This window comes from Leptonychotes weddellii, chromosome X (genome assembly GCF_054177405.1).
Source record: "Leptonychotes weddellii isolate Sample4059 chromosome X, ASM5417740v2, whole genome shotgun sequence".
NCBI lineage: Eukaryota > Metazoa > Chordata > Mammalia > Carnivora > Phocidae > Leptonychotes > Leptonychotes weddellii.
In genome coordinates this window covers 35,092,265-35,114,424 of record NC_138385.1, presented here as the reverse complement: position 1 = coordinate 35,114,424, position 22,160 = coordinate 35,092,265, and the positions used below count along the sequence as shown (strand labels likewise).

The 22,160-nt window shown below is 43.4% G+C and overlaps 1 protein-coding gene across 11 annotated transcripts in view; it reads right to left on the bottom strand.

Annotated features, from left to right (window-relative positions):
* The window catches only part of MORC4 (MORC family CW-type zinc finger 4), a 64,216-nt gene extending 46,907 nt beyond the window's left edge, over positions 1–17,309 (bottom strand). For 5 of the 11 annotated variants that reach the window (XR_014141235.1, XR_014141236.1, XR_014141237.1 and 2 more), the window contains exons 1-7: positions 16,929–17,308; positions 16,736–16,808; positions 11,135–11,267; positions 5,320–5,537; positions 4,546–4,693; positions 2,074–2,206; positions 1,635–1,763 (exon numbers count right to left, since the gene is read on the bottom strand). Coding sequence is in view for 8 of the 11 variants with exons in the window: in XM_081808456.1 (XP_081664582.1) it covers positions 1,635–1,763; positions 2,074–2,206; positions 4,546–4,693; positions 5,320–5,537; positions 11,135–11,267; positions 16,736–16,808; positions 16,929–17,030 (936 nt within the window). In the remaining 3 variants the exon portion in view is untranslated. Of the gene's footprint in view, positions 1–1,634; positions 1,764–2,073; positions 2,207–4,545; positions 4,694–5,319; positions 5,538–11,134; positions 11,268–14,562; positions 14,618–16,735; positions 16,809–16,928 lie in introns of those variants that run through there. The other 6 variants (XM_081808454.1, XM_081808457.1, XM_081808461.1 and 3 more) reach the window with 5 other exon arrangements.
* Between the last annotated feature and the right edge of the window lie 4,851 nt (positions 17,310–22,160).

Genomic DNA, 22,160 nt, shown 5'->3' with positions numbered 1-22,160 from the left:
TTTTCTTTTGCTAACAACTTTTGGCCCCACCCTATAAATACCTTCCATTTTATACAGCTTCTGGGAACATCTCTTAATTGCTAGATTGCTAGATGGGATGCTGCCCTAATCACTAATCACTTAATAAAGCCAATTAGATCTTCAAATTTACTCAGGAGAATGTTGTTTTTTAACACTGCATAGGAGTTCCCTCTGATACCCACAAAAGAAAGAAGCTGGAGGCAGAAATGTGGTATCCCCTGAAACAGTAGTTAGAAAGCACTTCTTTAAAACCGGCTCTGTTAAACCTAGGACACTAAGATCCTAGCCTATATACAGTGATATGACAACTAATTTACCTACAGATGTAACAATGCTAGCTCTGGATTTGTTAACATGGGCTTTAAAAAAAAAAAAAAAAGAGCTTTTGTAGTAGAGAAGGTATGTGTTCCAAAAAAAAGGAGAAAATCAATTGACTTATGAGTAAGGACTCACACAGCTTTTAAAAAAGGGAACAACAATTTCTAATTTTTGGTTGGGGAAGAAAGACAAAGCAAACTAGGTAATGCCTTTGATAAAGCAAATCGAGTGTGAACATGTTTCTTGGGCCAAGAGCTGTGCTTAATTACTAGAAAATAAATTATAAGAGCAATTCTTCACGACCGCTTAGAGGAGTTCCCACCCTTTCAAAGACTTTATTTTTGCCCCAAAAGCCATCAACAGAGATGGACCCCATTTCCATAGTTCATCTTAAGATTTTTCTCAAGTATCTGAAATCCATTCCCAGTGCAATGGGGGGTAGAAGTGAAAATCAGTAATTACTCCTTTGAGTGGCTGCCATTATGACAAGTACCAGGAAATCCATGTCAAACCTGTTGAAGATTTACCTCACCTTAGAAAATCAACCTTTAATTTCCACTCTCCTAACTTCCATCAATGTAAGTCTGGACTTGTTACAACAAAAACCATACTATGCCCAAAAGGTTAACAAGTTCTAGTCAATATTTGCTTATTTCAATCAATGTAACATATAACAAAATTCCAGTAAAAACCAAAGAGCGTGGATCATTCCTTATTGCAGAGATTCTCAAACCTGGCTACTCACTAGAATTAGCTGATGATTTAAAAATAAATAAATATTTCCTATTAAAAAAAGAGATTTCAGAATCTACTGAACCAGAATCTCCAAAATCTACGGATGCTGTATGATTTTAATAATTTCCAGGTGATTTCTGATAAAACTGATACATCGATTGGGATTTAAGAAATACCTTCCAAAAAAAAAAAAAAAAAAGAAAAGAAAAGAAATACCTTCTCAAAGACTATACTGTAGGGATGCCTGGGTAGCTTAGTCAGTTAAGCATCCGACTCTTGATTTTAGCTCAAGTCATGATCTCAGGGTCGTGAGATCAAGCCCCATGTTGGGCTCCACGTGGAACCTGCTTGAGATTCTCTTTCCCTCTCCCTCTGCCCCTCCTCCCTGCTCTCTCTTTCTTTCTCTCTCTCTCTCTCTAAAATAAAAGAATATACTGTAATAGGATTTGTATTATAACACACATTTTCAATTGGAAAAAGAAAGGTTTTTGTTTTCCTATGCCAGCTTGGAAATCTAATCCTGAAATGAAGAGGTCAACTTTATGTAGTTGTAAGGATACTGTGAAGGTAGGTTTATATAAATCATATCCTACATTGGCCAGGCTCTTGGCAATCATCTGGGTAGTCACCTTCTTTTGACGCAGAAAAATTTTCATTCGTGGCTTCATATACAGAATACCACAAAATGCCTATGGAACAGTGAAGGGAAAATTATTATATGACATTGTCAATTCTACTGACAGCCTCGTAAAACACTGCTAGTGACTGAGATCTATTCTGGGCAAAGATCTGGCTTAGTTTCTATTCCTTGTTATGTCAACTACCGCATTTAAGTGCTATTGACTGTATTAGCTATAGTGGAGATAGTGAAAAGGAATCTCAGCACAGGGCGAGAAGTTGGTCATCTTTATCTAACTAAAGTGACATCTTGTTCTACAATATTTTCATGTTACAAGACATATTACCTCTCATTGTTGAAGAAAACCCACTCTTACTCACCCGTAAAGAATACTCTGTTTCTGGCAGCTCACAGGTACCACCGCCAGTCTCTTTTTCTTCTGTGCCAAAGTCTGATACCAGGATGTCATACTGATCTGTATCAAAGTCCAACTCAGACTTTCCATCTTTATTTCTGGGTAAAAGAGACAAGTACCAATCTAACAAATACTGGCTCCAAAGGACAAAAATGCACTAGGAACCCAAGAGAAAAGAAACAATATGAGCCAAAACTCAGACACCTATTTCTTTCCCTGACTATCAGTGCAAAGGAACTATAAATTACTTGGTTTGAAGATCACACAATATTTAGAGGTATTCCCAGTCTAAACAAATCGACTATGTTTCATAGAAGTGGTGATGCCAGGTACAGAAGAAAAGGAAAAAAAAAAAGGGAAGGTGGAAATGTCTGATCTGATAAATCAAATGGATGTCAGCTACCCTCACAGTGGGATCTTAAAATAGATCCCAACTTTCTGGGTGTTGCTGGGTAGGTCATTCAGCATCATCTTCTCCAACTGAATAAATAGAGGAATGAATCAAAACCTACTTCTGATTTCAGCAATGATATAAGGACTAATGAAATACCAAGATTCCCCAGATTTAATCCTATTTCTTCAAGGGGAAAAAAAGGTCGCTCTAGAAACAGCATATATCTGCTAGTCCTCTGGAATATCATTTTTGGAATTATCATTTAACTATAATGGTACTCCTATTCCTTTCGTAAGGATCTTTCTTCTTTTCATAATCCTTTTGGGCTACTTAGCTTTGATCCATTCCAAGACCCTGGACTAGATCACTAACAACTGCCAGGGTAAAAAGGCAAGACCCATCTTTGTTCCTGGAAAAAACTCAAAACAAATGATGGGCTATCGAGCAAACATGTATGTCAGAACAACAGTTCCCAAAGTCTGTTCTGCGGAATCGTAGCTCCCCCAAATACTCTTAAATAAGAGATAAGTAATAAGGGCTGTATGACTGAATAAAACTGAGAAACAACTGCTGGCCCTCAGGGCCACCTCAAGCTCTAGTAACATCTCCCCCACACTTCAGGCTCCACAAGCTCAGAGCTGCTGTGTTGAAAATGTAGCTCCTTCCTCAGGGCTGGACCAGAGCCACTATGGTCTGTATGAAGCCCACCTCACTATAATAGTATATTCTGAATTTTCCAGCATATTTCAGATACTTGCTACCTCACCCCACTCTCACACATACTCTGAGGAGGTTCCCTGTCCTCCCTGCCCCTCACCATTCACCATTCAAGGAAAAGGGGTCTGGAAAAACTTTATTTTTTTTTTAATTGGGAAATACCACATACTATATTGTTCTCTTAAACATTTTCAATGCAGATTGAAATGACATTAGCATATGAAAGCCTCTGAGAAGTCCTGCAATAAAGCAACATGGTAAATTTTGTTCAGGCCAGCTTTTCCCACAGTTTTTTGACCGTGGAATCTTTTATTCACATAACGCCTAATACCATGTAACTGAAAAACAATGTACAAAGAAAAAGGTCTAATATCTTTAAATCACTGGAAACACCACAGGAAAATGATCCTTTATAATATAAGTTACATTACTTGAGATTTTTCCCAGTAGGACACAAGAGGATCTAAATTACTAATGTGTATTTAAAAAAAAAACCTCCTTATGTTCTTCTTTTTAACTGAAAGTACTCTGTATAAACCAGCATAGTTTTTATATAGTTTTACCCAGCTAAGAAATGAGGCAAAATACTTCACCTAAGGAGGAAAAGAAGAATGAATACATCTGATACCCTGTTCTACTAAAGATACCCGTATCCCCTCTATTTTATACAAAAGGTCTCTAGATTCTCTAGTGGTCTCTAGTGGACACTGTTAAATGTATTCCACTTGACACGACAAGATTAAACAAATGATGACATATCCTAGAGTATTTCTAGATGGTTTTATTAGCTCTCAACGCATGATGTGAAGCCAGCCTCATCATAGTTCAAATTTACATGCTTCAAGGATTTTCATACTTCTAATCCAGCTACTCTGAAAGCACAAGAGGTCCTTATTTTTAAAGATCATGTTGTGCTTTGTTATTCTAATTTGTCTTTTTCATACTTCATTGCCATTGTCAAATATGTAAAATAACTATCATTATCCTCTCTCAAAACAATGTCCATGAATATAAGATATTCAAAATGGATTCTGAAGATCTTAGAATAATGTTGAACTGTCTTGATTGTGGCAACAGCCTCAGGATACACTTTATCTCCACTGCTCCACTTTATCAAGCTCCACTTTATCAAGCTCCACATTTTACCAGTAAGAACCACTTTCTCAAACGGGAGCTGTGGTTCCAAGAGAGTTAAGGAAAGCTATGCAAAGAGACACAAATATGTATCAAAATTGATCCCCTCTGCTTTTCTAAAGAGATTTCTGAAAATGTCCTTCATCATACTACCTTTGCTTACTTGACTCTATCACCCTTGAGATACTATACCTGCGGATGTTCCAAATGAGAACTCGAGTGCCTTTTTTGCCTGGGATGGCATCAAACTGGGAGAGCAGGTCATTTTCACTGTTGAAAATTGAATAGTTCAAGATGGCTTCTAGGCTGGGCAAGGAATCCTCAGTAATAATCATTTTTTGTAAAACCAAATACAGTCAAAGAAAAATTAATATCTTAAAAGGATGCTGTCAAATTAGGAAGATCTGCCTTTTGGGTTGCATGTTTAGACAAAATATAGACATACAGTCGGAAGCATGGGCATTATTGCTATAGAAGAAATTTCCGGAAAGGGGGAAAAGGGAGAAAGGTCGTAGAGACAAAACACCAAAATCGATTACCCCTGCAGACTACAGCTTCAAAGATACAGTGTAAACAAAGGCTATTTAAGAAACAGATCAAAGGCTGAATTTTTAGCCTCTTTGGAAGCAATGAGTTCAAACTTTACTGCTGTGCTGCTTGGGTCAAGACAATCTGTCATCTAACAGAAATCACAGCTTGTCTTAGGTATAGGGAAACGCGCCATTCGGCTATCAGATAAGCTGATTCAATACACTAAAAAACATTTCTAAGCTTCTGTCAATGGTACATTTATTTTTAAAAGTATTTCATACAGTGAAATTCCAGGTAAATTTACGACACTTGAATACCTCTTTAAATATGAAAACTTTTGATAGCTGGATTTGAGCTAAAGACAAGAGCTTTCCTATCATAATAGTCAGATCAGACTAATTTTTAACCAACATCTGCTACTTCCAGAAAGGATATTGTTTTGCTGGTTGAATGGAACAATTGGTACAATAACTGCCTGGGCCTGGACACATTCCAGATAGGTCTGTGATAGGAGTCCAACAGTGAGAGTACCCCCATTCTTGGTGAAGACAAGAGCGTCCTTTCCTAGCCGCATGGAGCCTGACTTGAAACCATTACCAAAGACCCCGATGGGACACTGGCTCTTCTTTATTACTTTATCTGTAAAGCCAAAGCTGTAATTACACAAGAAAAAAGAAATCAGGAAAAAAAAAAAAGAAACCAGAAAGGTAAAAAGCATCCTAAGACAGGCAGAACGGCTTACGAATGAAACACACTTATAAAAAGTCACTCCTTCTTTCTTCCTTTCGGTACCTCGGGGCAAAACCATTACGTGAGAACCACAGGAAATTACCCTGAGGTGACGGCCCGGATTCTCCTGCGTGGCTGGTGTGCGCACACAGACACCTCCGCCACCAGAGAGTCGCACCTGGCGAACGTCAAGATGGCCTCTTCCTGCTGACTAACAGGGAGAACTGCAGGAGGCCGTGGGCAGCTGCCCTTCCTGTCGAGATGCAATGGCTCTGACTGCTAATGGCGAGGTTAGGGCAGGGTGAAGAGGGTGGTTAGCTCAGAGTGCGCCCGAGCGCGGGTCACAAAAGGAACCCATAGCGTAGCGGCGCTGGTCAGAAGTACAAGATCTAGATCACCCTCTAGAAACCTGAAAAGCCAGAGGTTATACATCTTAACAATTTCAACCCTCCCCCCAGAGGATAACCCTTCCAATTCTTAACCTCTGCTCCATCTGCTGGGACAGTTCACTGGAATGTGGCCAAGGGATAAAAATAGGTATGTCCCTCGCTGAATATCGGCAGGCAGCTGCAGTATGAGGTCTCTCTCGTTTTATTAGGGACCTTTCACTGCGTCACCTCGACAATCTGTGCCGCCAGGGCCTTTCCCTCGCTTAGATTCCCCATTCAAACACACAACAGAATAACAGAACCAAAAAAAATGAAAGATACAAAATCCAGAAAACAGTGATTGGCTTCCCTCATAGGTCTTCTCTCACCACAAATAAAACTAATTTTAAGGACCGCTTCTCTCCAGACAGAGTGTACAATGTCGTACGCTATCATTCATTCAATCAATATTTACCGAGTCCCTACTATGTGCTGTGCATTGTACTAAGCGCCGGAGACGCAAATGTTAATAGTAAAAGAAAAGACATGATTCTTGCCTTCATGGTTTACAGTCTAAGGAAGGATTACAGATTAGATGCTTCTCCAGTATCAATAAAAGAGACACTCTATCTGCCACGGCTGAGCGGCTTGGCCTTGGCTCTTACTCTTTGGAACAGGGCTGAGGTGCCTGGTTTCTACTTCCTGAAGGCTGTGGCTTGTGCTTACTCCCTAAGAAAGAGGGACCAGCTTGTAATTTTCTATTTCAAAGTGTCACACAATAAAACCATTATGTCCTTCTAGACACTTCCTAGGAGCTTTGTATATCCAACAGATAAATCTAACCATGGTAAAAGGTAATTTCTAGGGCAGCAGTTCCTTGGAAAATACCAAAAGATCATTGAGTTTCTGCCGTCTATGGGCCTCAGTAATCCGGGAAATAAACTTATAGAAGCTGGTGAAATTCAGGCATTCCTAATCCTCTTGTGTAAGAAGTGCCTAGAAAAGATGGGAGTCGTTAGGAGGATTAAATTATATACTGTCTGTACAATATATTTTAAATTATAAAGTAGCATTTAAACCTTAATTTTAAACTAACTCTAGAAGTCATTCGGAGAACTGTCCTGGGCTCTCTTCTACCTCTACTTCAGATCGAATGCTGTACCTAAAACTCAGGGCTCCTCATAAATACTATTCTTACCTATCACACGAAATGAATCTATATGGTTATTTGGACTCAAACCATCTCTAGTGCCCCACAAGCTTCAATTCTGTGGGTAAGGGAAAGTGGTGAAAATAGGGAGAATCTATTCAATTCCCTTAATTTCCCAGCCATTCCTGACTCTTCTGCCATCTAACACCACCCCCTTTTCCCTTTGTAAGTATAAATCCCCATGGTGTTACTTAGTCTGGAGAGACCCAATGACTACATTAGGTTGAGAAGCTAAGTAATCGCTCAGAGCCAGAACCAGACATGGAAAAGGGTAAGAAAAATGAGAAGAGAGGAGCCGGAAGCACTGGATTTTGTTGTTGTTGTTGTTGTTAGGTTCCACTTAACCCATCCCATGTGTTCTTTTATTCCATCTACATTCCTGTGCTAGGTATTCTATTTAACGGAAAATTGTGGAACGGATGCCAGACCCCGATCAAATAACTACGGAGTATAAAAGCCCTCACAATGAAGAACAGAACTGTAGGGCTGCATTTTACATAGCTTGGTAGAGCTCACTAATTTTCCAGAGATCTCTTGGCTTGGACAGGCAGCTTCCCTAAGTTAAGTCCTGTTCTATCCTTTCGTGTAAGAGACAGCAGTGTTTACACACCAGGGGGGACAGGGGGGCTGAATACCAGCTCTCTGAGTGGAATGCAGGGAGATAGCAGCTCACTCCCAAGTTCCTTAAAATGTCAAGATTCTAGAATCCAAGGAGATCAATTTAAATTGGGACCCTGACCAATGAAACACACCTCAGCGAATCCGTGGACACACGAGGGCAGGCAGTGCTGTTTCCTAGATATACTGGTGACGTAATATGGAATATAAAACAATGGAACGGGCGCCTGGGTGGCTCAGTTGGTTAAGCGACTGCCTTCGGCTCAGGTCATGATCCTGGAGTCCCTGGATCGAGTCCCGCATCGGGCTCCCTGCTCGGCAGGGAGCCTGCTTCTGCCTCTGACCCACCCCCCTCTCATGTGCTCTCTCTCTCTCATTCTCTCTGTCTCAAATAAATAAATAAAATCTTTAAAAAAAAAAAAAAACAATGGAACACTGCTAAGCACAGTTATTCTCTGGCTGTTGTTTCAGAAGAACAGACCTACTAGGAAATGCACTTCTGAGCAGAGGTGGCAAATACCTTTAATCCAGGGATCTGTGGCTCTTTTTAATCCTTGACCTTTGGAAGAGGTTTTCTATCTTGCAGAGAACGACAGCTAGCTGGACATCTCGACTAGCTGCTTCACACCAGCCCCAGAAGCTAAAGAGAATTCATTGTGGACTTTAAAGGAATTTAATGATAGGCTTTTCCTTCTTAATTTGATTTTCATTGGGATTTTGTATTTATGGGAGAAACTTGCTGCAATTAGATAACTATTCTATTAGCCTGGAAATAGGAAGAGTAGCAAGAAGAGTTGGAAAATGTGGAAAGGATTATTACGAATGTTATTGGTGAAGCAGAATTTCAGTGGGCTTAAACATTTTGCATAATTACCTCTATTATTATACAAAAGTAATATGTCCCTAACCAAATCCAGAAAAATGAACATACTTAATAATTTTCAAAGCTACCTCTAAAGTTCAATTATTTATAACAAAATTGTGGTAAATGGAATCCATGGCCAGGAGTTAGGATTGGATTAAATGAACTTTTAAATAAATGGGACTTTCTAGCTCATTCAAGTTTAAGATAGGACCACAAATAAAATCTGGTACATATACGGGCACCTGGGTGGCTCAGTTGGTTAAGCGACTGCCTTCGGCTCAGGTCATGATCCTGGAGTCCCAGGATCGAGTCCCGCATCAGGCTACCTGCTCAGCGGGGAGTCTGCTTCTCCCTCTCCCGCTCCCCCCTCTTGTGCTCTCTCTCTCTCTCACTCTTTCTCTCAAATAAATAAATAAAATCTTTAAAAAAAAAATCTGGTACATATACTATACATTAACCCAAGACTCATTAAAAAATTCTCTAAAATTAGTTTTTCATATGAAGAACAATTGCCCAGCTCAAATTAGTGGGAAAGATATTTGGTATGATAATGCCAAAAAATGCTATGGCTAAATAAGTTTCTGCCTGTTTTGCTGTTTTATTCCTTGGGGAGGGAACAAAATTATGAACAGATGATACTCATTCTTCATATTTCAATTCAAATGCCACGTTTTCAGGGGATCTTTTTTTGACTCCCTAGACTAGGTTAGATCCTTCCACTATATACTCTCATAGAAACTGTAGTCTTCCTTCATAGCACTTACCACTAGGTGAGATAACCTATTTAGTTGTATTACTAGTCAGTTCTTTTCTATCCTTCTCACTAAACCATCAGCCCCTTGAGAGCAAGGATGTCTATCTGGTTCACCACTTTATCTTCAGTGACTTCCACATAGGTGCTCAGTAAAAATTTGTTGAATGAATCTGGAACAAAAATGGTTGTGATTATTTTGAAACCATCCCCCTCTTTTCTCTTGCCTTGTAACTATAAGCACCGACTTTCATAGATGAGGTTCCACAGACAAAATGGAAGGCACTAAGATTTGCTGGGCCCACTATCTGACACCCATGTCACTGGGATAAAGTGTGGTTGGAAGGAATTACTAAAGAAATAAGTGATTTTAGGGGAAAAAATGAATACATACATGAAATAAGTGATTTTAGGGGAAACATGAATACATAATTAGACATATCAATGTTTTGGTTCCATCCCATCTAAAATTGTATTTTTTAATATAAAATACTAACTTGAGGAGCTAAAAGTAATGCTATAAATTAAAAGATAGGGCCAACTCCATACCTTCACCAACATACTGGCCACATCTTTCTCTCACTTCCAGAAGCTTTCCTTGAACATTCCTCTAATTATGAGGGTCTGAGACACAAGGTACACAGACTGCCGAGGGGTAAAACAATGCAATTTAATTGGTTAATGCCCAAATTTCATTTCTTTTCTTTGATGGATCAAAGGGATTTCCCTGTAAACAGGGTTATAGAATTAGAATAAGTTTAAAGAGAACTACAACCAAATGAACGTTTTTCCATTTTTATAGTTCAGAGTCCTCTCCCTCTTCCACAGAACCCCTCTTCCATTGTTACTCATGCTTCACACACTAGTTCAGGAAGCCACATGGAGAGTAATTAACCTCACCTGCTAAAAAAAGAAGAGGAAAGGAAGCAGTTGAGGAAACACTCATCTTTTACTGAGTGATACGTGGAGATAATCAAGTACAAACTTACATTCTCAACTACAAATCTTTCAAAGTAATTAAATGAACTGAGAGTGGCAATAGAAATCTCTATCACTAGCTTCAGCAGTTAGAAGAGAAAATTCCCTAATTTTGCCATTCTATTGTGAAACCTTTCAAAGATTATGCGTATGAATGCCTTCTATTTATCGTTAATGGGGCTTGGTTATACCCACGTATATTCATGGTCCTAACCCACAAATCATCCCAACTGCAATACTTCGGATCTAAGAGTGGGTTCAGGCTAATATAATCTGGAGGAGGTCTCAGGCCAGCGAAGGCCTGCAGATCTTTACGCTTGCTATTCTCTGCCTGAACCCTCAACCCTTGCCCCCGGCTCCTTTACCTTGTTAAATTCTACTACTCACCCTCAGATCTCGGTTTAAATATCACTTCCTCTAAGAGGCTTTGTCTGACTTCCTGGATCAGATTTGGTTCCCCTGCTGGTCCCCACTGCATCCTATGCTTTTCTAGCATGCTTACCATTTTTTATTATAATTACTGCTTCACTGTCTGAATTGCCAACTAAACCATAAGTTCTATGAGGGCAAGAATAGTGTCTATTGCATCACCAGTGTCCTGGCACATAATATATGCTCAATAAATATTTGCTGAATGAATAAAGGGAAAGGAAAATATTAAAAAAAATTATGAAGCCCTAAGCAGAGTTCATGAACTCAAGACAAGAGGAAAAGAATGAAGACACTTTTACCTGAGCATTCGGTGTAGTTTATGAGGTGTCATCCCACATCCATCATCAGTAAAGGTCAAACAAGATTTATTCTTGACCTCCTCAACATCTATAAAGACGGTCCTGGCGGATACATCTGGATCTACAGCATTATCTGCAAAAGGTAGAAATCTGTGATATTAGATCCCTTTTTCTCGTATTTCAGTAAAATCTCTAGTTCAGTGCCCCAAGACACAGAAACTAGCTTTTATTCCCTTCAAGTGCATGTCCCCAAAGGTGGGCAGGGAGCTTTGATGGTAGTGCGCTTACTGGGTTATTGGGAACAATAGATAACAACTGCAGACGGGGTTATGAAGCTGATTTCTAGATTGCATATAATAACAAACTGCAGTCTGCCTTTCTCCCTTCACATTTCAGGGTCTGTGGGGAAAATAACTCCTCTACACAAAGCGTTTGGCTCCATTTTCATCTTATTACTTCTTTCTTGTCTTTTAGCACTTTGCTGCTCATGAACACATACAGTAGAGGGTGGCTATGGAGAAGAGTTGAATCTGCAATTTCAGTGCATACTGCACACATTACAGGGCATCCGTGAACATTTTATTTTCTACTTTTCTAATTTTTTTTTTTTTTTTTTTTTTTTACATCACCACCCCTGTTTGCGGCCTAAGAGGCACTGAAAGAGTTAGCAGTTCAAACCGAAACATTTAATTGCCCGCCCGGATCCCAGTGAATGCTAAGAAGCATGCTTACAGAGGGGGAGGGATTCGGCTTAAGTACTCTGTCATAGTCTTACAGGTGAAGCTGTCCCACCCTCATTAAATAGAGAAGGTAGAATTAAAGCAGAAAAAGAAAAAACTGTAGGTAAAGTTCCACGATTCCTCCTGAGTCCCGTCTTCATAATGGGCTCATCATTTAAGACTCTGAAGGCACCAGACAGAACCACATTCTAACATCTGTGCAAAGTCCACAACCCCCCCAGTCGGGGGGCAATGTCTAGTAGACACATCTTCATGCCCCAGACCCCAGGTCACACGACTGTCAGTCACGGATACACGGACTGCAACAGTCTCATCAGGACTTGCTGGCCTGAGTGGGAGGGCAGGTTTACCATGTGTCTGATGGGTTCCCTAAGCGCTCCTGTCCCTACTAGCTCTTTAATCAAGCCAGAGACCTTGCCTTCCACCCCCTTTCCCTTCCCCTGGCAGCCTTCCACCTCACGGATACCACAGGGCTGGGCTGAGAGCACGCCAGGTGTGTACTTGTCCTGCCACCACTGTCCAAATCATGGCAGTTCTCCGCTGGGAACATCCCTTACAAGCAAGAGAAATATTACTCATATTCAAAATATAATCAACAGTTTCGGTTACAACCACTTGGATGTGTGGAATGTCCCGCAATGAAAACGAGACACGGATCGATTTCAAGGGCCAGAGTGGTGTTGCCCGTGTCCATTGATAAAATCATTACCAACTGTAAGCCGAAAAATCTGAACAGTAGTAAGCCATCACCAAGAGCCCCAGAAGGGAATGAAGAGGTCTGGTAGGGTCGATCTTTAAGGACTAGGTGGGGCCAAAGCCTTGTGTCATGTGGAAAATCAAGTGGGCCAACTTTTGGCAGGAACTGTAAGTTTGACGTGCAATAAAGGCTTTATCAGAAATACAGTGTTTTACTTTGTGTGAGAGGCAGTTTTTTTTCTGGAACTGACAAAAGGATTCAGCACTGTGAAGCTGCCTACATTGTTTCAAGAAACCACTTGGCAAGCAGGCCCTGAATTGTTTTAGGACTTATCAGTCACTCTTGCTGGCAGAAAGCCAGGGCCATTGAGACTGACACCTTTACTGTGTCAATGGCCAGGGCATCATTTCTGTTTTGAAAACTCTGAACACAGGAGGAAGTCTAACATTTTATGAACATTGACAACTCAAGCACATAACACATATCCATCCCAATTCTAAGTGTATGTAACAGCATAGTCAATGAATCAGCTCACAAAATCACTTTTCTTTCTTTCCTGTTTACTGCAAATTTTGCCCAAACATTATTAGATGCTTTTTTTTTTTTTTTTTTTACGGAAACATACCGGAGGGTTTTAACACAGGCACTCCGGGAGTTACAAGGTAGCTGCCAGAAGCAGCTGGAGTCTGGGGGGGGGGCGCCCCAGCGGCCAGGGTCAGCTCCAGCAGCATGGAGCGAGACAGCAGCGGGTGGTAGCAAGCCCAGCTTTACACTTATTTTCAGTTTGAAGTGGCCTTTCCCTCAGCCTCAACAAATGAACGTATAATAATAAGGCCCCAATCTGGTGGCTGGTTTTGATCCTCTCTCTTGCTGCTTAACCTTCCGAAAATGTATCAACTTGTAACACATGCTATCCCAGCCCGCCCAGCCTGCAGACAGGTAGGACAGCGGGAGAACCCTTGAGAACCCCTGCTCCTCTCCCCCACCCCGCTCCTCTCCCCCCACCCCACCACGGAGGCCTGAGCTGCATACCAGATCCTGGAATGTCTTTATCCCCCTAACCTGGCCCATACAATCCCACGTGCTACCAGATCCCAAGGAGTCTTCTCTCTCCTATCTTGGCCCACGCTACCTGGAGGGGAAGGACCCTATCTCTGCCTCCCCACCCCCCACTTAGGCAAGAACATGAGAAACCAGATCCCAGGGAATCTATCTTAACCCTTGACTTGGTCCACCTGACCCCTGGTCTTCTACAAAAGCACTCTAACTGAATGAAGCCTCAGAGCTCATCAGAACCTAGGCTGCAATGAGAAAACTGTCCCGTAACAGCCTCCCCGGACAGACAGGATGGCAAGTGGGAGGTAGCTTCCAGGTGGCACTTTACAAGCCTCCCATCCTCTCCTGTTCCAGGAGGACAGCCTGTGTGGATTCCTCCAAGGCCGCCAGGGCCAAGCTGCTGCCCTACAGACATCCTGCATGTACCTAAAAGCATTCTTGTCTAAAATTAAGGTCATCACCTTCCAACACAAGCCTATTCTTCTCCTGTTCCCCCCTGCCCACACACACACAGAGCCAGCATTCAAATGACCACAAGTTTGAAATTGGAAAATCATTTTTTATCCCTCACTCTCTCTTACCCTATGCATCCCTAAGCTCTCTCACATCTAGCTTTTTCTATTCTCCCTGTCACTTTCTCAGTTTACAGAATTTATTCCCTCTCATCTGGATTATCACATTAACCTCCCAACCAGTCTTTCAAAGTCATGGCTCTCTCGCTTTTCCAATCCATCTTTTACACTACTGCAAGATTAACTCTCCTGAAGCCCAGCTATGATCAGGACTTTCCCCTGCTCAGAAAGCTTCAGACTAAAAGGCCAAATACCTGGGCCTCCCAGTCACATCCCGGTCCCGGGCCGCCTTTCTAACCTCATGACCTACGTGGTACTTGGGAGTAAAAAGACCCGCGCTTGAGTCCTGGACCTGCCACTTACTAGACATGTAACCTTGGAAGAGTCAGTTAAATTCTTTGAGCCTCCAGATCTTGATCTGCAGGATGAGAATAATGACATATAATAATATTAATTATAATAATGCCATATAATACCTCAAAGGGTAAAGTTAAAAATGTGCCGGAGCTTTATAATCGAAGGACTTATAGTCGTAACTATTTGTAAACTCCACGCTCTAATGAAACTCAGCGACTCAGTATTCTTCATGCCTTTGTTCATGCAGTTGTTTCTTTTGCCTGGAATGCCCTCCCCTCCCCACACCCGTATCCACATGTCCCAATCCTTCAAATCTCAGCTCAAATGTCACCTCCTCTACAAAGCCTTTCCTAGCTCTCCTCCTCCTGGTAAGCTGGAAGTCATCCCTCCTTCTTCTGAACTCCCGCAGCACTCGATCCGTAGATCTTCGCTGATATATCACTTTCCATTTTGCTGTTATACAATGCATAAACCTTCTGTACAAGTTTTCTCTCCCCCCTACTAGAAAAGTGAATCTATGTTGTATTCATTTTTGTTCCTACCATGGTGGCCTTGCCCGCAGTGAATGCTCCATAAATATTCACTGAATGAATGATTCACTAGAAAATTAATGCATAAGGGGAGGAGAAAAAAATTGAGAGAAAACCTAAAGCTTTGGGTTACCAGTTAACCCTCTGCTCTCCTTTTCTTCCTACTGTTAATATTACCACAAATAGCTGTGATTTGGTTTTAAAATCTGTGTTTCCCTATGCATGTGTGCAGGCATGTGTGTCTATGTAAATTAATACACATACACACTTGCACTCATAGGAGACATCTTGGACCAGGTTTAGGTTCCTTAATTTAATGCTCGGGACAAAAATAATATAGTATATTGAAAATTACAAACAGAACACACTCTTCAAGTCACCTCTAAAGTTCAGTACACAGCACAGCATCAGTATACGTTGTTTTGCAAAGCACAGCTGTGAGGGAATAACACACCTCCGACTCCCATTTCCCCCTAAGTAAATTGTTACTTTTCTCTTTTTTCTTTTTTTTTGAGAGTTACACACACAGAGGTCTGGTTCCACCCAGCAAAGTTTCGCTCAAAGCATGGTGCAAACCCTTAAAGATACAGTCCTTGTCCTCTAGGATTCAAAGTGTGTCGAAGTCACTTTTTTTTCTTGCACCTTCAAAAGAACAGTCATACACAATGTAAGCATTCTTGTGATGGTGAAATTAATCATCAAAGTTCTCTATCACCCTTCCCAGTAACTCTCCTGATCCTCCTGCTGCCTGCTGACTTCTTGCTCAAGGTAACTCACACTGAATGGCCACAGCAATTGCTTCAGTAGGGGCTGGGGCTCATCTGGCGAGCTTGCAAACCACTTTTCAAGATTTTGTTCGGTGCTACCTCGTCCCATAACCGTCTCTCCCTTCTTTCCATGTCTGAAACATTTACAGTGTGCTGTGTGTGCTGCATTTTGTCCGGGAATGCCTTTCTTCTTTGCTTTCCACACAGTATTTAGCACACTACTGCAAAAGCTGGTGTACTTGGCTTCAAGGGATCAACTGAAAACGCTTTAAAAGCAAACATCGGTGGAGCGAGAGGTTAAGGGCTCAGTATTCATTCCAGCGGTGTGAGGGCGCTCGTGGACCACGGACCCAGCCCTCCGCAGTCGCAGGGAGCCAAATGCACTCGTGTCATCTCTTAAAAGATGTCCCATCATTCCCAGACTCTCTGGTCCCAAAAGTTAAAGAAGTCCGTTTTCCAGACCTTTCCTCGGGACCCTGCCGGGTCCTCCACAATGCCCCTCTGCTAGCTTGGCGCCCTCCGTCGGTCGCCAGTCCCTGCGGTGCCCAGCTGCCTCGGGGCCCGATATTTTTATGCATCTCCTTTTGATTATTAACTAAGCTATCCTAAAGTGCCCGGAACATCACGATCCAGAGAGAAAAACCACACGGGCGTCCGAACTCTTTGGACACACCTTGTTTCCTCAGCTTTATCCGCGGGACCTCGTCCCCCTGGCCGGAGAGCCGTCCCCCTCCTCCGCCTGCGGAGCCGGGGCCGGTCCCGACGCCCCCACCCCAGCCCCGGCCCGCCCCGCGCGGCTCCGCGCATTCCTCTCGCGTCCGCGGCACCACGTTGGCACCACTGCCTCCGGCGATCGCGGCCAAGCCCGCCCTCGCCACTCACCTAGCAGCTCCGCGATGGCACTGAAGGGTCGCGTGTGGCTGCTGGAGTTGCTCTGTAGGTAGCGGGGGCTCATCTGGGGGCGAGAGAAGGTCCCGTCCCGCGTGAGGCCTCGGCCCGCCGGGCCCTCCCCGCGCGCCCCCCGCAGCCCCGGGGCCCGCGCGCGCGCGTCCGCCCCCTCGGGCCCCCGACCTACCGTGCTCAGGCGGATCCCGAAGGCCTGTGGGCCGCCGCCCGGCCGGGCCAGCCCGCTTGCCGGCGCGCCAGGGCCCGCGGGGGCCCCTCGGTACAGGAGCATTTTTTTGGCCGCCACGATACTCGTTTGCTGCCGCCGGACTCCTCGCCCGGCCGTCCCGGACTGGCCCTCTCTCCCTCTCCCTCGCAGCTGGCGGCGGCCGTCCGGGGCTGGCCCTCCCTCGCTCCCACCCGCAGCTGGCGGGGGCGGGGCGCGCTCCAGCCACCTGTCCCGGGCGGGAGGGGTGAGGCCGGCAGAGCCGAGCGGCGGCCCCGCCCTGTCAGCACCTCTCCCGACCCACCGACTGCCTGCCGGGGCGGCCTCAGGGCCGTACAGAAATATGGCGACCTCCTGACAGCCGCTCCTTGATCCCCGCCCCTAATTAATTCTTGGCGTTTGCCATAGGCCCGGCCGCCGAGCGGGAAAGCGCGGGGGGGAGGGAGGGGGCGGGCGCGTGGGGAGGGGCGGGAGTGAAGCAAGAGGAGGGAGAGGGTGTAGGGATTTCTGGAACGGAGTCCCAGCTGCATGACTAACGGGCAGGATAAGACAAGTCTTACAAGTTCGAAAGACTACAGTTTTGCTATCTGCAAAGATAGCAGGCTCGCGTGATGGGAAAGCATTTTGATTATGCTGGCTCCAGTGCCTCCAGAAGCACCCAGAACGTTCTGGAAGGCAATTGGGAAATCATCTTCAAAGCTTTGCGAGTGTACAGGGAGATGTTTATAAAAGAAAACATTGGAATGCACTTACATGCCCCCTAATACGGGATTGGTTAAGTTATGGAGTACGCATGAAAAGGAATACTATATGCAGATCTTAAAGGCCATGTTTGTAGATGAATATTTATTGATGTGGAAAATATTCATGAAGGAATGAAAGAAACAAGAAGTTACATGTGTAACGTGATATCTCTTATTGGAAAAACAAGTATATATATGCATATATATATTCACGCATACATAATACATATGCATGCATATACACACACAATGAAAAACACTTGAAATGACGTATTCCGAGATATCTCCAGGTCTGGAACTATAAATTTGTTTCTTATTTTTCTTATTTGTATTTTCTAGTTTTTGTGCTATTACACCTACACTCTTTGATTATAGAAAAAAAATTTTTTAATTTTAAAAACTATAACATTCCCTGGTATGGATGAACCATAATTTATTTGACCATCCTTCTAGGATAACTCAGGTTTTCAACTTTTTTTTTTTTTTTTTTGACAACACAAAAAGTGCTGCCTCAGACATCCTCATGTATAGATCATTAATTTCTGGTACTATAATTTCTACAGAATATTGTTGCCTAATAGCACGTGCGTGGTTTACTCTTAATAAATATTGTAAGATGGAAGCAATTTGCCCTCCCAGCAAGTCAGCTATTTTGCCATGCTCATAGTGCTAGATATCTGGTCCTGCTCTTTTAACTTCTTGTGGATTTTTTGAATAAAAGGTAGGCTCTCCTTATTGTTTTTTTTTAAGATTTTATTTATTTATTTGACAGAGAGAGACACAGAGAGGGAACACAAGCAGGGGGAGTGGGAGAGGGAGTAGCCGGCTTCCCGCTGAGCAGGGAGCCCAATATGGGGCACCTGAGAAGTTAAGGACGGAGCCACCCAGGCGCCCCTCTCCTTATTGTTTTAGTTTGCATTTCCCCAACTACCAGTGAAGCTGAAATGTTTGTTGTACGTTTGAATCTCCTTTTCTGTAAGTGCCTGTTTATATCCTTTGAGCATCATTTTCCTCCCACTGGGTTCTTTGCATTTGTCCCTTTTTTTTAGTATCCTAAAAAAATTTTTTTAAATACACAAAAGTACAGAGAATGATATAACAAATCCCTATATACTTATTACTCAGATTAAAAAATTATCAAGACTTTGCCAGACCTTCTTTATATATTCTTTTCTTCTTCTGTTTCATTGCTGTAAGCATTTTAGAGCAAATCTCAAACATCATATCATTTTACCCCATATATGTCAGTGTCCTCTAAAAATATGGACACTTTTCTAAAAAAACATAACCACGATGCCACTTTCACACTAAACAAAATTCATAACAACTCTTTGATATCCTCTAGTACCAGTCCATATCCTGATCTCCTCAGTTATCTCAAAAGTATGCCGTTTTACATTTGGTTTGTTTAAACCTAGATCCAAACAAGATGCACACATTGCACGGGGTATTTGTCTTAAATCTACTTTAATTTAAAACAGTCTCCCCTCTTTTACTTCATGCTATTGAGTTGCTGAAGAAACCCAGTCCCTCGTACTGTTGAATGCCCTACGTTCTCATTTGTCTGTTTGCTTCTTCATATTGCCATTTAGCTTGCTCCTTTTGTTAGAGGAATAAGTGAATCATGAGTTAGCTCTAAAGCCTTCATTAGATTCTAGCACAAAGGTTTTTTGAAAGCAGGAATGCTCATAGACAGTGCTAAAGACTTCCTATTTCATCACATCAGGAAGTATATACGATCCAATACTTAATGATATTCAGATTGATCAGTGGGTTCAGGTGGAGGCAGCCTGAATATTCTGCTATAAAGTTCCCCATCGGCCTTTCATATTATGGTCTCATCAATCGATGTTCAGTTGTCTGAAAAAAAATTTTATTAGAGTTGCAAAACCGCAATCCATAAGTTCTTGTCATGTATTAACTGGATCCTTCTGTAGAGAGCTCACCCTCAACCACGGCTGTTTGGTTGGTTACTCTGAAATATAATTCCTATAGGAAGGACAAGATAAATGCTCGATTCTTTACTTTTCACTGGCAATTTTTAGGGCGAAGAACTGGTACCTGTGGCGGATGCTGTGATATGCTGGCCCATCTCCTATTTCGGTAAAGGACTTTCTGGGCTGAGCTGCTGAGAACACTGTTGGCAAGCCGACTTGAGCTGTCAGCCCCTTCAGGGATTGCCGAGGTACAGAGACTTGCCTCACTCGAGGTAACCAAGTTTTCTGAGGCAGCCCACGGTGTCGGACCAAAGAAGGGGTATGAAAGGCTTGACCATCTCAGCCCTACTTGGGACAATTCCAAAGGGTCATTCTAACTCCAGATCTCTCTGTGGGGTTGGCTGAGGCTGCTGGTGGGTCTGCAGTGCACCTCTACTTCCCTTCTGCCCTAACCGGCTTCCTTCCACAGCTGCTAATCCAAAAGACACCTATTAGTAAGTAAGCATCCTGCATGCTACAATCTATCTTGCAGTCCGTTTCCTGGGGAACTCAAATTATGACACTTGAAACGGAGATTTATCCAAGAAATTGGTGCGTAGATGCAATTTGGGAGCTAGGTCACTCACTGCCCGGTTGGCAGTCAGGACCGCATCACAGATAGCCCCCTGCCACAAGGTGGCAGTCCTATTATTATTAAGAGCTTCACCAGGGGGTGAACTGGAATGGCCTACTGGTAGAAGGGAACATACGATCTGGTGTGATATAGCAACTGTTTGAGCAATAGGGGGGAAATAGGAGCTCTAAGCCCAATAGAAGGCAGTAGTTATCGAGCTCCCAAGAAAGCTTAAACTCCCAATGGATCCAAGTTTGCTAATGCCAAAATCAGAATGCTTCCTGGGAAAGCATAGGACCCTGACACTCGGTCTGGGGCTATCTAGATTGATGCCACCAAAATCTTGAATCCCCAGATTTGTCTACAGAACTGATCTGACTTCCCTTCTGATAATCTCCTCACCTCTTGCTTGGAGATGATGCAGAATTTCTGCTCCACAAGGCAATGTGTGCACTCACTTTCCCTCCTGGCCACTAAGCCTATAAGGAGGGTTAAGGCACAGCCTGAATTTGCTAGGCCTGATAAAGGAGGAAAGTGACTATGCCCCCAAGAAGCCGCAAAATCTAGCCAGCATGGATTGGCAGAAGCTGGAAAAAGTCACATGGAACTGGATTCTGCGAGCGCTTGATCGAGGGAGCTAGACTATAACATTGGATAAAAGTGAGTTTCTCAATGTGGGAACACTCTCCTGGAATATAGGATTTAACACCCCGGCAGGGACCACAAGAAATGGTACAAACTCACTCCTGGGGTAGCTCCTAGAAGTACAGAACAAGTGAGGATCCATGCTAAGTGAGGTTGGAATGCCAGCATTGCTGGGGCAATCGAGGAAGTGGGGATAAAAAGATTCAGAGGTGAGCGTCCTCGAGTGGATATACTAATCAGGCCTGGAAAACTCAACAGAAAGCCACAGGATACGCCACGTCGCAAAGATGAGAAATGAGCTGGTGAGAGGGGCACTAGCACCTCTAAGAAAGTCGGTGTTGGCTCTCTTCAACAGTCAGGCCTGCCAGGGGGAGTGTCCACTACGGGGCCAGGCTCACCGTAGCAGTGGGGACAGTAGAGCTCCGACATAACAGAGAGCCTTGGCTGCCTGTGACCATCAGAAGTCAGGTGGGGGGGCGCCTGGGGGGCTCAACCCGTTAAGCGTCTGCCTTGGGCTCAGGTCATGCTCCCAGGGTCCTGGGATTGAGCCCCACATCGGGCTCCCTGCTCCGCGGAAAGCCTGCTTCTCCCTCTCCCTCTGCAATCTCTCTCACTCTTGCTCTCTCTCAAATAAATAAATAAAATCTAAAAAAAAAAAAAAAGAAGTCAGGTGGGTGCAGTTACCATAATGAGTGGCAGGGTCGGGGGAGGAGCCGGAGAGCCTGAAGTGCAGTTATGGAAATAGAATACAGCTTCCCTGGGGGGCAGAACAGATGGACGGGGACAATAAATGTCCATTCTGGTGAGATTCCGATGGGAACCCTATATCTGGAATGAACATTCAGAATTTTCCTTGTGGAGTGGCCCATTGCCATTTCTTCCTCTGAGCACAGCAGAAACATTATAAAGGCCCTGTTTGGACCTCACTTTTATTTGACTCAAGACTTGGAACTACTAAAAATGCCCACTTACTGCTTTCTTCTTTTTTTAAATTTTATGTACTTATTTGACAGAAAGAGAGTGAGCGAGAGAGAGAGATAGAGAAAGAGAGAGAGAGAACACAAGCCAGGGGGAAGGGGCAGAGGGAGAAGCAGACTCCCAGCTGAGCAGGGAGCCCGATGCGGGGCTCGATCCCAGGACCCTGGGATCATGACCTGAGCCCAAGGCAGACGCTTAACCGACTGAGCCACCCAGGCGCCCCTTACTGCTTTCTTCTAGGGTGTGCCGTCCGTGTCTCCCCTTTGCTTTGGCCATTGGG